We start from the raw sequence: 16,069 nt of genomic DNA, 5'->3' as shown, positions 1-16,069 counted from the left end.
GAGCCAGGCTCAGTGCTTGAAACCAACAGTTACAGTGGGACTCGACCACCTTTGGGCGGGTGGGGTGGGGTCTGGGGAGTAAAAAGCGAAAAGGCCACTCACTACCTGAGGCTATAGCTTATAAAATATTACCTATCTGAGATGGTAAGAGGCCATGGTTTCAGCGCCACAGCTGAGACCAGGCCAAGCGATCTGCAGGCTTGGTAGCTGAATCTGCAGTGGCCCCAGTATAACCTCAGGAGGGAGCCCTAAGCTGCCTATAGGAGTAAAAGCCACTGTGAAGCCCCTAGGGAGGTCTGCATGCCTGAAAAGGAGAGAGAAACCCACTCAATATAAACTTGTAAACTAAAATTTCACTGAAAGAAATATAGCATCTTAATTATAAAAGAGAAATTATTTCCTTCATGTTGAATCACCTATGTGCAGCTCTTTATAGTCATCTCAAAGTCTAAAATATTTTTCTATCACGATAGGAGGTTTTTAGAAGACACATGACCTGTACAATGGCACATATGCATCCCTCTTTAAGAGTCTATAACAATTTCTGGGTACAGTTTTAATTAAATTAATCTTGTGGCTCATATTACCAAAGCTGACATACCCCAAATCATCTTATGTTTTCAACTTCCAGAAATTTGCTGTTGTTGACTTTGATGACCCTAGGGAATCATTTACAGCAATCTCAAATCATGCTTAGTATAGTTCTAAGACAACTGTAACTATGATGACTTGGATCTTCTTTGGGTTGATTTAGTACATATCTAAAGACCATGAATACAAGAAGGTCCTTCAAGTTGCCAGTATATTTTCTTTTTAATAGCTTTATTGAGGTTTAACTGATCCATAAAGAATTGTGGGGTTTTTGGTTTTTTGGAGCCTAACCTTACTACTGGAGAAAAAAAATCAACGAGTAATTATTTTTCTTGTGCATTTTATCTTAAGGTATTTCACAGCAATAATTTGGAGGGAATATATATTCAGCGGTACGCCAGAAGAAGATCGCAAATGAAGTTGAAAGTAGGTAAGAATTATGGTTTTGGTTTTACATAAAAATAACATTTCCATGTATACTACTATCTCAAAACTTAACAGGCTATTTCATAACCCCATTGTCAGACATAAATGAAACAGAGTGGATGACCATCTGCTAGAAGACCTATAGAAGAGATTCCTATATGAGGAAAGACTGGTGAGATCTCTTCCAAATTCAGGATTCTATTATTGGCTTTTAAATTTTTGTTTTTGTTGTTTTTTGACTCAACATAGAATTCTTAACATTTTTGACCTCAGTGCAATTTCTTTCTTGTGCCAGGATTTTTAAAAAAAAAGATTTATTTGTTTATTTGAGAAAAAGAGAGAGAGAGAATGCACACACACAGGGGTAAGGGCAGATGGAGAGAAAGAATCTCAAGCAGACTCCCTGCTGAGCAGGGAGTCGGACTCCTGGCTCCATCTCACAATCCTGAGATCATGACCTCAGCTGAAATCAAGAGTCAGATGCTCAACTGACTGAGCCACCCAGGAGCCCCTGTACTAGGATTACTTAAAACAACAATAGCTAGATACAAAAATCATCAACATTAAGATCTACTTCTTTTCCTCAGTTATGTGTGAAATTACAAAAGGTAAATTCAAAAAGACCAACAATTATTCACTCAAAAAGGAAGGCAATACTTACTAGGAGCTATGTAGAGGTGGCAGAGGCAGCTAGTAAAAAATGATGATTTGGCATCCCTGATTGATAAAGAGCCAAAATAGTGGCACATAAATAGAACTGCATCTAGAAATCTCTTTTAAAACCATTTCAACAGAGCTATAATAATCAAAATAGATGACACTAGAGAATATAGTAACTATTTCATAGCTAGCAATATATTTGATGGATGAGTTTCAGAATAAATAGAATGGGCAACCTCAAAGTTAATTACAAACCAGGAACACTGGTGAACACTGAAAACTTAACATATTAATAACTTTAAGAATTATCAAATACAACAGGCAAGTCCGCAAAAGTAAATAACCCATTTGAATCAAGCTGATTATTTGAAAACACCCTTATTAGCAGACTGTTCTCTATGCATGGACATAGAGAACCCACTGTCCCTAGAAGAGTAGCATGGACTATACTAACAGCCTTTATAGGCCAAAGAAAAGAATGGAAAAATGTACAGATAATTAACAAGGAAGATGATATCTAGCAAAACTAGAACAATCTAAAAACAAAAGAAAGCAACAAAACAATGCTTAATTAAAATTTAAAAAAAATACAAAAAGTACAAACTATGTCCCTGACAAAATAGACATAGTAATAAGTGGCTTTATCCCAAAATATTTAGATATATCTATACAGCACAGAAATGTTAATTTTCTAAGCCTGTGCTTTCCAAAGTGGTGCCATTAGCCATATTCAAGCACTTGAAATGCACTAGTACAATTTAAAAACCAGATTTTTTTATTTTATTTGATTAATTTACATTTAAATTTAAAACATGATGCTTGATTCAGTTACTAGAAAGCTTTTAAGTGTGCTTAGAAGATTTGGGGTATACGAATCCACTCGTTAGCAGTATATTTTATGATATCTCAATGCAGATCAAGTATTTTCTATCAAAACTTAGTATCTGAATTGAAGTGTACTAGAGACAAATAAATGCAAAATACATACCAGATTTTGAGGACACTAAAAAAGCTAGAATGTAAACTATTTCATTAATAATTATTTAAAATGTGGTTATATGTTGAAATATTTTTGATACATTGCATTAAATATATTAAAATTAATCTGCTTTTTTTACTTTCTAAATGTAGTTTCTAAAAAATTTAAAATTACATACATGGTTTGTATTATATATCTATCACACAGTGCTGCTCTAAGGAATCAATATCTTGAAAAAGTGTCAAATGCTCCAAACTTAGCATTTGGAAATATACGTCAGTTGGATTGCTAAGTAAGATCTTACCTATCTCCTATTGTCACAAATATTACTTTAGGCTACTCAGAATTTATTTATTTATATATTCCAAAGTCATTTGTATCCTCTTCACACAGAGGATTGGTACAAATAATTAAAGTATTCCTCTAAGTTACTGCAAACTATGGTAATGTTTAAAGGTTATTCCATCATCCAGAATGAATAATCAAGTATCTGAAGGACACTGAGTCATCAAACACTTATTGATTCCTTTTATAGTCAGATTCTCACACTGATACAGTAAATAATGTTTTTGCATCTATGAGAGCTAAATAAGCATCTTTAGTATAGCCAAGATTTTAATAAGACTCATTTTACAGGACAATCATATGTATGTGTATGTATCTGCAGATATGTATTCTATACAGATATATATATAATATATATTATGTATTCTATATAAAGAATATGTATAGAATACATAATATATATAATACATTATTACTTATATTAGCATACAATACACATATGCTTACAAATTTTCTCCTGGAAGAAAAACATCAGAACTGTATCTTTATAGTGCTTTATAGTGCTTTTCCAACCTTTTTCATACCATGGCATTTCACAGAAAATTATATTTGTAAAGACACATTGGAGTAAACCGTTAAGTTCCATCAAGAGAGGACATCACTATCTAAACACAGTTGTTTATAACACATCAATTGGCTAACTTGGTTTTAAACATCCCCACAAAACACTCCAAAACTCTCTGACCCATATTTTATTTTCACCTGATTCATATTTTATTTTTACTTATGCCTACAGTTGTGAAAATACAACCCCTCCACATTTTTAATGACAATATCCAAAGAAGGCCACAAGATGGAGATATTACTCCATTACCATTTTTACTTGTAGTTTTTGAATTTTTAAAATTTTTCCACATTTCCTTCTCCCTGTGTACTTCCTACTTTCTCACCTCAGTGATATTCTCAGGTATTATCCCTATCTCTAACATTTATTCTGGTTCCTCTCCCCTCTGCTTTAACTAGCTTTATTATAGAAGTAGTATAGAATTATACTTGTTTTTAATATTAAAAGCAGGCAAATTAATTATTTCATTCAAGCTCAGTATTTTCCTACCTCTAAAATTAAGGTAATCTTTATATATTGTTCTCCTTTAGGTAAAGAATCTTTTAAAAATTTGCTATACACAAAGTAATAAGCATTCCAAAAGTCACTAATGTTGCTCCAAACTTCTCTGCAACTCTTCTTTGAGAACAGGCCTTAGTTTATGAACCTTATATGAAATTTATATATAGACCTCTTTATCAGTTCAAACTATATTTACCCAAGCCTACTAGCCCAATTTAGTCACCAAATTTAGCTCCAAGTCATTATTAGCTACAGCTGAAAATCAAATCCATCCTAAAAATGCACTATTAATGAGAATAATCTGCCAAATATGCTGCAGGCTTGAAGGTGATTCAAAATAAGAAGTTTCAATAATAGTTTAAAAGATGGTAATATTTTTGAAAACCTCTGACACTTTCCACAATAACTAATTTGAAGATCAATCTAATTTATTCTAAGTTGAACCTCATATACTACTTACAAAGGTATGATACAAAAAGTCAAAACATTAATTCTGTATAACTATTGTAGAATTGCATAGCATGGTAATCATTTGAACTTTATCAAATGTCTAAACAAAAATTCTTTAAACATAAGAAGTCTATTTCCTACCATTGATAAAAGGTCCACTAAAAAAAATACAAGATACGATATGATCAACAACAAATAAAATCCCAATTTCCAACCATCCTACATTATACATACATGTTAACTTCCTTAAATCAAATTTAGAAACCAGCTATTAACAAAAAACACCACTTAAAGTCAGAAAAGAATATGAATACTAATCTTTTATCTGTTAACTAAAAGTGTGATCACTGAAAATAACTAATTTGAGAAGCTTCCTGGTAGTGTGTAACTTCAATTGGTCATGGGATAGCTTCCATAATTTGACCCATTTTGCTGTGGTATGAATAAAGTCCTCTTGACGAGAAGTAAGAAGTCTCTAGCTTCCTTAATAGGCATGTATATGAACCTTATGATTTCTATATGATCTGTTCAGACCTTTCCAGTAAATGACAATGATCTTTCTGGTCTTAACTTGTTTTGACTACTGCTCATTAGAGTCTCATATAGCTTTTTAAAATTCGTGTGCCTTGTATAACCAGGAGTTGCATGTGTTCCAGAATTCGTTTACCCAAGGAAATTATTCCCTCTTAGAATTCTAGTGTTTGCTCTCAGTGGTATTTTTATATTGCTTCTTTTCCACTTTCCACTGTTTATATTATGACATACTCTTTATTTAATACTTGATCTTAGACTCTTATCTTCAACAATTACTCTTCACCTTTAACAATTCAAACTATTAGCTGTGTAGCTGCACAGAGCTTTATGCTTACTGCCTCACTGGCACAAAAATGGGTGTCTAATAATGAAACGTTATTTTAAAAACATATTCTAACCAGAAATGTTGAAAGTGGCATATTCTTGCTTTTGCAACATGCTCAATTATATATCAGATTTCAGTTGGTGAAATGACATTAATCAGAAACACTTACTAAATAAGTGAATGAATCCTAACCTTACCTTAGTATTTACAAGGACAGGAATGAGACCCAGATTCTGAACTAAATTTCTAATTAAGTCCTGATGACGCTCTTCAACAAAATCTCTAAGTAAAAACCCAAAATATTTAGCTCTTAAAATAGAATACTGTGAATTTACTTGAAACACAGTAATCATTTCAGTTGGGCTTCAGAAAAGAAAGGAAGACTTCAGGGAGACCCTTACCACTAAAGGCTTTAAAAAACAGTCAGAAATGAAAAATGCAATAACTAGGACTGGAAACAAGTTTGATGCAATGAACACAAGGCTGGAAGAATCAGAGGAAAAAATAAGTGACACAGAGGACAGAAAAATGGAAAATAATGAAGCTGAACCAAAGAGAGAAAGAAGAATTAGGGAACATGAGAACAGACTTAGGGAACTCAGTGATTCCATCAAACATAGTAACATTGGTATCACTGGAGTCCCAGAAGTAGAAGACAAAAGGAGGAAGAAAATTTATCTGAGGAAATAATAGCTGAAAATTTTCCTAATCTGGAGAAGGAAATAGATATCCAGATTCAGGAGGCACAAAGAATTCCCATCAAAATCAACAAAAGTGGGCCAACAGCAAGACTATTGTAATTAGATTTGAAAAATACAGTGATAAAGAAAAAAAAAATCTTAAAAGGAGCAAAACAAAATAAGTCCTTAACTTATAAGGGAAGACGCATAAGGCAAATCTGCAGATTTCTCAACAGAAACTTGGCAAGCTAGAAGGGAGAAGCATGATATACTCAAAGTGCTGAACAGGAAAACATCTGCAGCCAAGAATAGTCTATCCAGCAAGGCTATCATTCAAAATTGAAGGAAAGATAAATATTTTCCTAGACAAACAAAAGCTAAAGGAGTTTGTGACCACTAAACCAGCCCTGCAAGCAATATTAAAGGGGACTCTTGGAGTACAAAGGAAAGACCAAAACAAAGAAAGGAACAGAGAAAATCTCCAGAAACAAAGACAAAACAAGTAATAAAATGGCACTAAATACATATCTACCAATAATTACTCTGAATGTAAATGGACTAAACACTTCAATCAAAAGACAAAAGGTGTCAGAATGGATTAAAAAACAAGACCCATCTATATACCACCTATGAGAGACTCATTTTAGACCTAAAGACATCTGCAGACCAAAGGTGAGGGTACGGAGAAATATTTGTCATGCAAATAGATGTTAAAAGAAAGCCAGAGTAGCAATATTTGTATCAGACAAACCAGACTTCAAAAAAAAGATTGTAACAACTGATGAAGAAGGGCAGAGTATCATAATAAAAGGGATGATCCAACAAGAAGACCTAATAACTGTAAATATTTATGCACCCAACCTGGAAGCACCCAAATATATAAAATAATAACAAACATAAAGAAACTAAGAGATAATAATACAATTATAGTAGGGAATTTTAACACACCACTTACATCATCTGAACAGAAAATGAACAAGGAAACAATGGCTTTGAATGACACACTGAGGAATGCTTGGGTGCCTCAGTTGGCTAAGCATCTGCCTTCAGCTCAAGTCATGATCCTAGGGTCCTGGGATCGAGTCCTGCATCAGGCTCCTTACTTAGCAGGGAGCCTGCTTCTCCCTCTGCTTGTGCTCATGTGCCCTTTCTCTGACAAATAAATAAATAAAATCTTAAAAAAATTAATGACACACAGGACCAGATGGACTTAACAGATATATCCAGAACATTTCATCCTAAAACAGCAAAACACACATTTTTTTCAAGTGCACATGGGGCACTCTGCGGAACAGATCACATTTTAGGTCACAAATCAGGCCTCAACAAGTACAAAAACGACTGAGATCATACCATGCACATTTTATGACCACAACACTATGAAAAATGAAGTCAACCACAAGAAAAAATTAGGAAAGACCACAAATACAAGACATTAAACATCCTACTACTAAATGAATGGGTCAATCAGGAAATCAAAGAAGAAATACAAAAAATACATGGAGACAAGTGAAAATGAAAATACAGTGGCCCAAAACCTTTGGGATGCAGCAAAAGCAGTCCTAATAGGCAAGCACATTACAATACAGGCGTACCTCAAAAAGTAAGAAAAATCTCAACTTAAACAACGTAACTTTACACCTAAAGAAGCTAGAGAAAGAAGAACAAAGTAAGGCTAAAGTCAGCAGATGGAAGGAAATAATAAAGATTAGCACAGAAATAAATGACATAAAACTAAAAAACAAACAAACAAAACAACAAAAAAACCCCACAAAAACAAAAAAGAACCCTAATAGAACAGATGAAAACAGAAGCTGGTTATTTGAAAAAAATTAATCGACAATACCCTGGTCAGACTTATCAAAAAGAAAAGGACCCAAATAAATAAAATCACAAATGAAGAAAAAGAGCAACAACACCACAGAAACATAATTTAAGAGAATACTATGAAAACCGATATGTCAAAAAATTGGACAATATGGAAGAAATGGATAAATTCCTAGAAACATGTAAATTCTCAAAACTGAATCAGGAAGAAATAGAAAACTTGAACAGACCAATAACCAGCAAAGAAATTGAATCAATAATTGAAAATCACACAACAAACAAAAATCCAGGGCCAGATCGCTTCACAGGCAAATTTTACCAAACACTTAAAGAAGAGTTAATATCTATTCTTCTCAAACAATTCCAAAACATAGAAAACTTCCAAATTCATTTTATAAGGCCAGCATTACCTTGATATCAAAACCAGGTAAAGACTCCAACAAAAAAAGAAAACGATGGACCAATATTCCTAATGAACCTGAATGCAAAAATTCTCAATAAAATACTAGCAAACTGAATCCAACAGAATATTAAAAGAATCATTCACCATGATCAAGTGGGATTTATGCCTGGGCTGCAAGGGTGGTTCAGTATTCTCAAATCAATCAACATGATACACCACATTCATAATAGAAAGGACAAGAATCATATGATCCTTTCAGTAGATGTAGAAAAGGCATCTGACAAGGTACAACATCCATTCATGATAAAAATCCTCAACAAAGTAAGCTAAGAGTGAACATACCTCAAGATAATAAAGCCCATATACAAAAGTGCCATAGCTAATATCATCCTCAATGGGGAGAGTTTTTCCTCAATGGTCAGGAACAAGACAAGGATGTCCACTTTCACTACTATTATTTAACATAGTATTGGAAGTTTTAGCCACAGCAAACACACAGCAAAAAGAAAGGAAACAGCATCTAAATTGGCAAGAAGGAAGTAGAATTTTCACTATTTGCAGATGACATGACTCTACGCAGAAAACCCAAAAGACTCCACACAAAAATTGCTAGAACTGATACATGAACTTAAGAAGGATACAAAATCAACATATAGAAATCAGTTACATGTCTATACATCAATAATGAACCAGCAGAAAGAAAACCAAGGAATCAATCTCATTTACAACTGCACCAAAAACCACAAGATACCTAAGACTAAACCCATCCAAAGATGTGAAAGACCTATACTCTGAAAACTGTAAAACACTGATTAAAGAAAGTGAAGATGACACAAAGAAATAGAAAGACATCCCATGCTCATGGATAAGAAGAATAAATATTGTTAAAATGTCTGTATCACCCAAAGCAATCTACACACTTAATGTAATTCGTACCAAAATAACTGCATTTTTCACAAAGCTAGAACAAACAATCCTAAAATTTGTATAGAACCACAAAAAACCCTGAATAGCCAAAGCAAACTTGAAAAAGAAAAGCAAAGCTGGAGGCATCACAATTCTGGACTTCCAAGTTATATTACAAAGCTGTAGTAATCAAGACTGGCACAAAAACAGACACATAGATCAATGGAACAGAATAGAAAACCAAGAATGAACCCACGAGCATACGACAAATCTTCAACAAGGAAAGAATATCCACTATTTTCTTGACTTGAAAGAGACTGTCTTTTTCTTGGTTTGCCTCCTACTTCACTGGCTGTTCTTTCTCCATGGCCTTTGCTGGTTCTCCCACATCTCCCTGACTCTTAAAGTTTGGAATGCCCATGGCTTACCTCCCAGACCTCTGTTTTTCTTACTTTCACCCTCCCTGGTAAACTTACTCAGTTTTGCGGCTTCAAATTGCCTTTTAAGTGCCAATGACTCTCAGATTTATAGCTATAGCTCAAATCTTTCTCCTTATAATTCCAGACTTATATAACCGACCGTCTATATTCCAGATCCATTTGAATGTTTAACATTTAATTTAGCATGACCAAAACCAAATTTCTGATTTCAATGGGGACTGCTTCTAGATCAGGCTTCTCCATCTCAGTAGTAACAACGGCAATTAGACAAGTATTTATATAATTACTGAGGCCAAAAGCTTTAGATTATCCTCAACTTTTTCCCCTTCATATCCCACATTCAAACAATCAGTAAAATTCTGTCAGCTCTTTGTTCCAACTAAATCTACAATTTGACCAGAGCCGCTCTACATTCTACATCAATTATCCCACTAAGTAACTAATGACATACAGACACTCCTTAAACAATAACCATTCTGAAATTTAAGTCAAATCATGTACCTCTTCAGTTCAACCCCCAACACGGATCCCCAACTTACTTATACATAATAGCCGAGGTCCATGACTCTGATGTCATCTCGCGTTACTGTACCCCTGGTTCACCCTGCTTCAACTGTACTGTACTGGGTTCCTCACTTTTTCTCCAATATCATGCAAGCTCTTACCTCAAGGGTTTAGCATACACCATTTGCCTTTCTTGAATGCTCTCCCCAACTTGTCAACATGACTCAACCCTTACTTCATTCAGAGGCCTTTTCTGAACACCTGACTTATATTTACTTGTTTGGTTGTTTCCAATTATTTCCCCCTACTAAAACGTGAGTTTCATGAGGCTAGGGGTTTTTTTGTTTTGTTTTGTTTTTTGGTACCAGTCAATTTTCAGTGCTTAAAATTTAGCGGGCACCAAATAAATTTCTGTTGAATTAACAAAACTGATGAGTGTACAGAGCCAGGTAACAACTCTGAGTAACCTATTTACTTTGTCCTGATCCCTCATGTCTGGATAGTCACCAAAAAGACTGATTGGCTCTGGCCTGAAAATTACACATTAAGAACCAAAAAGAGGCTGCATTTGTCTCTACCAAATAACTGGTCCACTAAGATTCTTTCAAAAAAGTTACTATTCAATGTAATGTAAACAACTTGTTCCAATCAGTGTCTCTGCTTGGGTAGGATAAAATTTCTTCTGGCATTCCTCCCAATTTCAACACTGCTAGGTAAGAGAAACAGATTAAAATGATTTCCTGGATCCTTCTGTTCGAATTCTATTTTGACATGGAATCTTCTTGATCATCTATGCTTCTTTATTTTCCCATCCTTGTCCATACAGGGAAGTGCTTTGGTTATTCACACTGCCTAATTAACTCTGAAATTAAATTAGATGAAACTGTAAGTGAAAATTTTATGAGGGTTCACATGCAAGCTAGATTATATAATCTAAATTTTAACCTACTGCTACTAAATATCTGTATTCTTTTAAAAGACTTTAATTTTCCATGAGTAACTGGAAAGCACCTTCAAGATCTCTGGACAAGTTATGTATGAGAGTCTCTCTAGGGGTCCCTGGGTGGTTCAGTACATTAACTGTCCTGCCTTTGCTGAGGTCATGATTGGGGGTGGGGGGATGGGCAGGGACCTACTCAGCAGGGAGTCTGCTTTTCCCTGTGTTCTCTCTCTCAAATAAATAAATAAAATCTTTAAAAAGACTCTAGCTAGAGTTTAATCATGATAAATTCTAAAAAGGATTCTTGATATTAAAGATACAAAAGTCTTCAGAGTTATATTTTCACTAATGATTTTTACACATATTGTAGTATCATTCACTCTGAAAATGAGGTATATTCTGTCTCCATGAGAAGCAAGTGACACCAGGTGAAATGGCACCAGGTGAAGATAATGAATCTAGACATCACACAATTGTTTGCAGGTGAGACTCTTAAGTGGCGAAATGCTTACACTTTATAACTCTTACAAAAATGAAATTCTTAAAATCATTGTGCTGGGGTAAAAGCAATGCTATATTCCATTATTTTTCATTAAATGTAAATTTCCATTTAGTGTCAAACTCAATAGTTCATACAAATTTATGATAGTTTATAGGGGGGGAATATGTACATTTCATATCTAGTCATGAATGACATCATATTCATATCTTGTCTAGGATGACAATTGTTGGTAAGCCTTAATTTTTTTTTTTTACCCACATAACCATTCAAAGCATTTTTTAAAGGACTCAATCTGATTGTGTGAAATTCTAAATCTTTCTCCCCATAATCCTTAAATCACTGAAATGCCATCTTCTCCTTGGCAGTAGGTTTCAGATAGAGACTGGATATCTACCCTCACTTAACCACTCCCAAGGTAGGAGTAAAGCGCAACAAACGAACTATACAAGTTAGCCTCAGGCTAAAAAAGGAAAGAAAAGAAATGAAAGGAAAACAAAAAGAAAACGATTTTGTGCTACTGGTTGGGCTTCTCTTCCTGTAGCAGCACCCCAACTGCCTCCGATGCCCAGAAAACTTAAGAGCCTCTTTTACTCTAATTCTAGGACCAACTCGGTGGAGGCTTCAGGATCCTCCAGATTTCAAAACTGTGATACAAACCCCTATCTAACAGGCTAACAAGTCCAAAGTACAGGGCAAGAAAAACTTCTGCAACACAGACGCCGACCAAAACGCATTCCCGGTCTTCCGGGAAAGGAAGAGGCAAGAAAGCAACTAAAGTAAGTGTAACTGGGTAGGTGAAAATTTAGGGAAGCCATGACTATTCTTTCCACATTCAGGGGACAGGAAAGGGAAGGTGTAAAAGGTCTACCCATACTCCTCCTCCTCCTTTCTCCAACACAGCTGGGTGGAAGGATCTTCCCCAGAATGGCAGAGGTAAGAGAAGGTATCACCACCCCAGGCTGGTGGCACCGTCCAACCTGTCACTGAGACCGGAACTTGAGAAGAGGAGCTCGGCGACGAGGAACGGGGGGAAGGGGGCAAATTCTGCGGCTGCTGTTACGAGGAGACCCTGATGGGCCCAGGTGAGGAAGGCAGCCAGAGCCCAGGATGACCAGGTGCTGGCCGCGGCGCCGGGCTCCCTCGGAGGTAACAGGGTCAAAGCCCGCCCCACCCCCTCCTTTCTGCCCGGACCCGCACCTTTCTACCCCGGAGTAGCCCAAGTAGGCGCAGCCCTCGGGCGAGCCGGCGGCCCCGCTTACCTGCTGCACCCCGAGGAACTGGTAGAAGTTGAGCTGCACCTCCTCCACCAAGTCAAATAACTCCAGGTCTCCGCTCTCCCAGCCGTGTGCCGGCCCTACGGCCGCCAGTAGCAGCAGCAACAACAGCAGTGGCCGCGGTGGCGGCGGGAACGGGACTGGCCGACGCCAGCGGCGCCGAGAAAGCCGGACCAGCCGGGAGCAGGTAGCCGTCATAGCGCTGGGCTCGGAAAGGTCACCGGCCACGCTGTGCCGTCGGCCGAGACCGGGGACGTGGCGGGCAGCGCGGGCTGTGGGGACAGTGCCTGTCAGTCAGAAGCACTGGCAGCCGCACGGAAGTCGCCCTCCCAGCGTCCCCGTCCCCCCGCCCCCAGCGGCTGGGCTAGGGCGGCAGGAGCGGGCGAACGCAGCCGCGGGTGGGCGGGCGGAGCGGCAGCCAGGTCCACCTTCCGCAGACCCTCACCCCCAGGCCTAAAAACAGCTGTAAAGCCAGCGCCGGGCGCTGAGGTTGCAGAGGGGGAGAGGCTTCCCCTCGCCTCAGCCTATCCCAGGCCTCTCTTCCGGTGACATCACGTCTCCTAGCAACCGCGGGACGGTGGGCGGGGCCGGAAGTAGGGAAGCCGGGTGCCCCAGATCCCGGCCTCGGAGAAATGCGTTTTTGTCGCCGGCACCCACTGAGGAGCTGTACGTTTATTTACACAGATTAAGGCACGTGGAATCATGCGCGTACCTAAAACATCCCAAGTAAAAATTTCCCTAGAAACGTCTACCTTCTTACTCTCCTCCCCCATAGTGAAAACATGGGCTTATCTTAACACTGATTTATGGCCTGTTTACAAACATTATATTATACTGTCAGCACATAAAGATATAGGAAGAATTGAACTCACGCCTGAAAAGGGCATAACTGGTGAGTGGTCTAGAGTGTCCTTTATGGCAGAGGTGAAGCGGAAATGGAATTCGGACCAACACAGAAAGTATACTTCTAAATTAAGTTTCATAGGCATAATACCATTGAATAGGCAGCTTGGTAGAATGCATAATGGTGATGCAATCACGGTCTTAAGGAAGTGCAGTTTATCCACCTTAGCCCACTTCCAATTGGGTTTCCTTTCCCAATGAGATTTTTTTTTTAAATTTATTTATTTGACAAATCACAAGTAGGCAGAAGTAGGCAGAGAGGCCTGCAGGTAGAGAGGGAGAAGCTCTGCTCAGAGAGCCTGATTGGGGCTCAATCCCAGGACCCTGGGATCATGACCTGAGCTGAAGGCAGAGGCTTAACCCACTGAACCACCCACGTGCCCCAATGAAATGTTTTTAAAAGACATTTAGGCTTAAAACTTTCCTCCTTCCCACCACTGTCTTACCTCCTTGTACTACAGTGCTTCTGTTCCGTATGTTTTAATTTTCCCCTCTACCACTATTGCTTTCTCTCGCATAAACTGTATTTTCTTTGTAGGCGTCTTACACTTCTCCTCCCTGACTCCCTACTCTTTTTGAGGAAGTAGAACGGAACATATGCTTGTATAACTCAGGGTGCTGGCCCAGTTTTTAAAATTTTACATTAAAATTTTCCCATCTTGGGAAGATAAGCTTAATAGGAGTTAAGTTAAGCTCAATGGGAGAATGATAAAACTATTTTCACTCTTATAGTAAGTATATATTATATTTGATAAAGGTTAGAAAAATAGTACCTAGGAAGAATCTTTTTTTTTTTTTTTTTTAAAGATTTTATTTATTTATTTGACAGAGAGAAATCACAAGTAGATGGAGAGGCAGGCAGAGAGAGAGAGAGAGAAGCAGGCTCTCCGCTGAGCAGAGAGCCCGATGCGGGACTCGATCCCAGGACTCTGAGATCATGACCTGAGCCGAAGGCAGCGGCTTAACCCACTGAGCCACCCAGGCGCCCCCTAGGAAGAATCTTAAGAAATCCTTTTATTATAGAACTTAAAAAATATTTTTAAATAGTCATAAATGAATGCAAGAATATCTTGCTTTACAGTGTATATTCTTGAATTCATCACATTTTAATTTGATCCTGAGGGTTACCTTTCAAAGAACAGGGATGTGTTCATCTTCTAGGGATGCTACAAAAAAATACTATAGACCTGGGTAGCTTAAACAACAGACATTTATTTCCCACAGTTCTGGAGGCTGGGAAGTCTGAGCCCTCTTCCTGTACCCTTACAAGGAAGGCAAGACTAGGGCAAGTGAGGAGGAGAGAGAGAAAGGGAGGGAGAGGGAGAAAGAGAGAGTGAGAGAGGTCTATGGAGATCTGTGTTTCCTTTTATAAGGGCACGAATCCCACAATAGGAGCTCCACCATGATGACCTTGTCTAAACCTAATTAACTTTGATAGTGTGTGGCTAAGCTGGTGTGTGTGTGTGTGTGTGTGTGTGTGTGTGTGTGTGTGAGTGTGTGACTAAGATATCTTCTAAGAATGCACCATTGGCAATGAGGAAAGCAGAAAGATCTAGGTTGTTGGATGGGTCTTCCACATAAAGATTATGTGATGAACTTGTTGTACATGAACTTGAACATCATAATGACCCTTACTTTCTGCGAGTGATTGTGAAAGAGCACTGGTAATTTCATGGACCAGTAGAACTCAAAGAGGTTTAAGGAAGACATCTGGGGATGCCTAAGTGGCTCAGTTAGTTAAGTGTCTGCCTTTGGCTCAGGTCATGATCCCAGGATCCTGGGATCAAGCCCCACATGGGTCTCTGCTCAGCGGGGATCCTGCTTCTCCCTCTCCTTCTGTCTGTGCTCTGCTGTCAAATGAATAGATAAAATCTTAAAAAAAAAAAAAAAAGAAGAAGAAGAAGAAGCCATCTGGTAGTCTATTCCTCACTTTGGGATAGATCAGACTTAACCATACTAACAGAATTGAATATAATACTTATTATAGTAAAAATCCAAACCTTTCTTAAAATTGCTGTTTTGTGGTTAGGTCTATTCATCCTAAGATTTAGAAATATCTGGCTCTCATTAAATCTTGAAATTTTCTCTTTTGCTCCATTGTAACTCTCAAATATAGGACTTGAAGTTCTAATGTTCTTTAATGAAACATTATCACTCAGTAATTTTATTTATTCAAACACTATTCACAAACTTATATTGAACTGACAAAGTTTAGGAAAATACTGTTTGGGGGCAGCACCTCTTTAGAAAGTAGTTTCTTTTTAATTTATTTATTGTATTGAATTTTAACCATTTTAAGGTCCTCATAAATACA

The 16,069-nt window shown here is 37.5% G+C and overlaps 1 protein-coding gene across 1 annotated transcript in view; it reads right to left on the bottom strand.

Moving 5' to 3' along the window:
* The window catches only part of DNAJC1 (DnaJ heat shock protein family (Hsp40) member C1), a 224,913-nt gene extending 211,523 nt beyond the window's left edge, over positions 1-13,390 (bottom strand). The window contains exon 1 of the mRNA XM_059404194.1: positions 12,838-13,390. Within this exon, the coding sequence (XP_059260177.1) occupies positions 12,838-13,050 (213 nt within the window). The 5' untranslated portion in view covers positions 13,051-13,390. The remainder of the gene's footprint in view (positions 1-12,837) is intronic.
* Positions 13,391-16,069: the final 2,679 nt, after the last annotated feature.

This window comes from Mustela nigripes, chromosome 6 (assembly GCF_022355385.1).
Source record: "Mustela nigripes isolate SB6536 chromosome 6, MUSNIG.SB6536, whole genome shotgun sequence".
In the NCBI taxonomy this organism is placed as follows: Eukaryota; Metazoa; Chordata; class Mammalia; order Carnivora; family Mustelidae; genus Mustela; species Mustela nigripes.
This window is presented reverse-complemented; position numbering and strand designations above follow the sequence as displayed.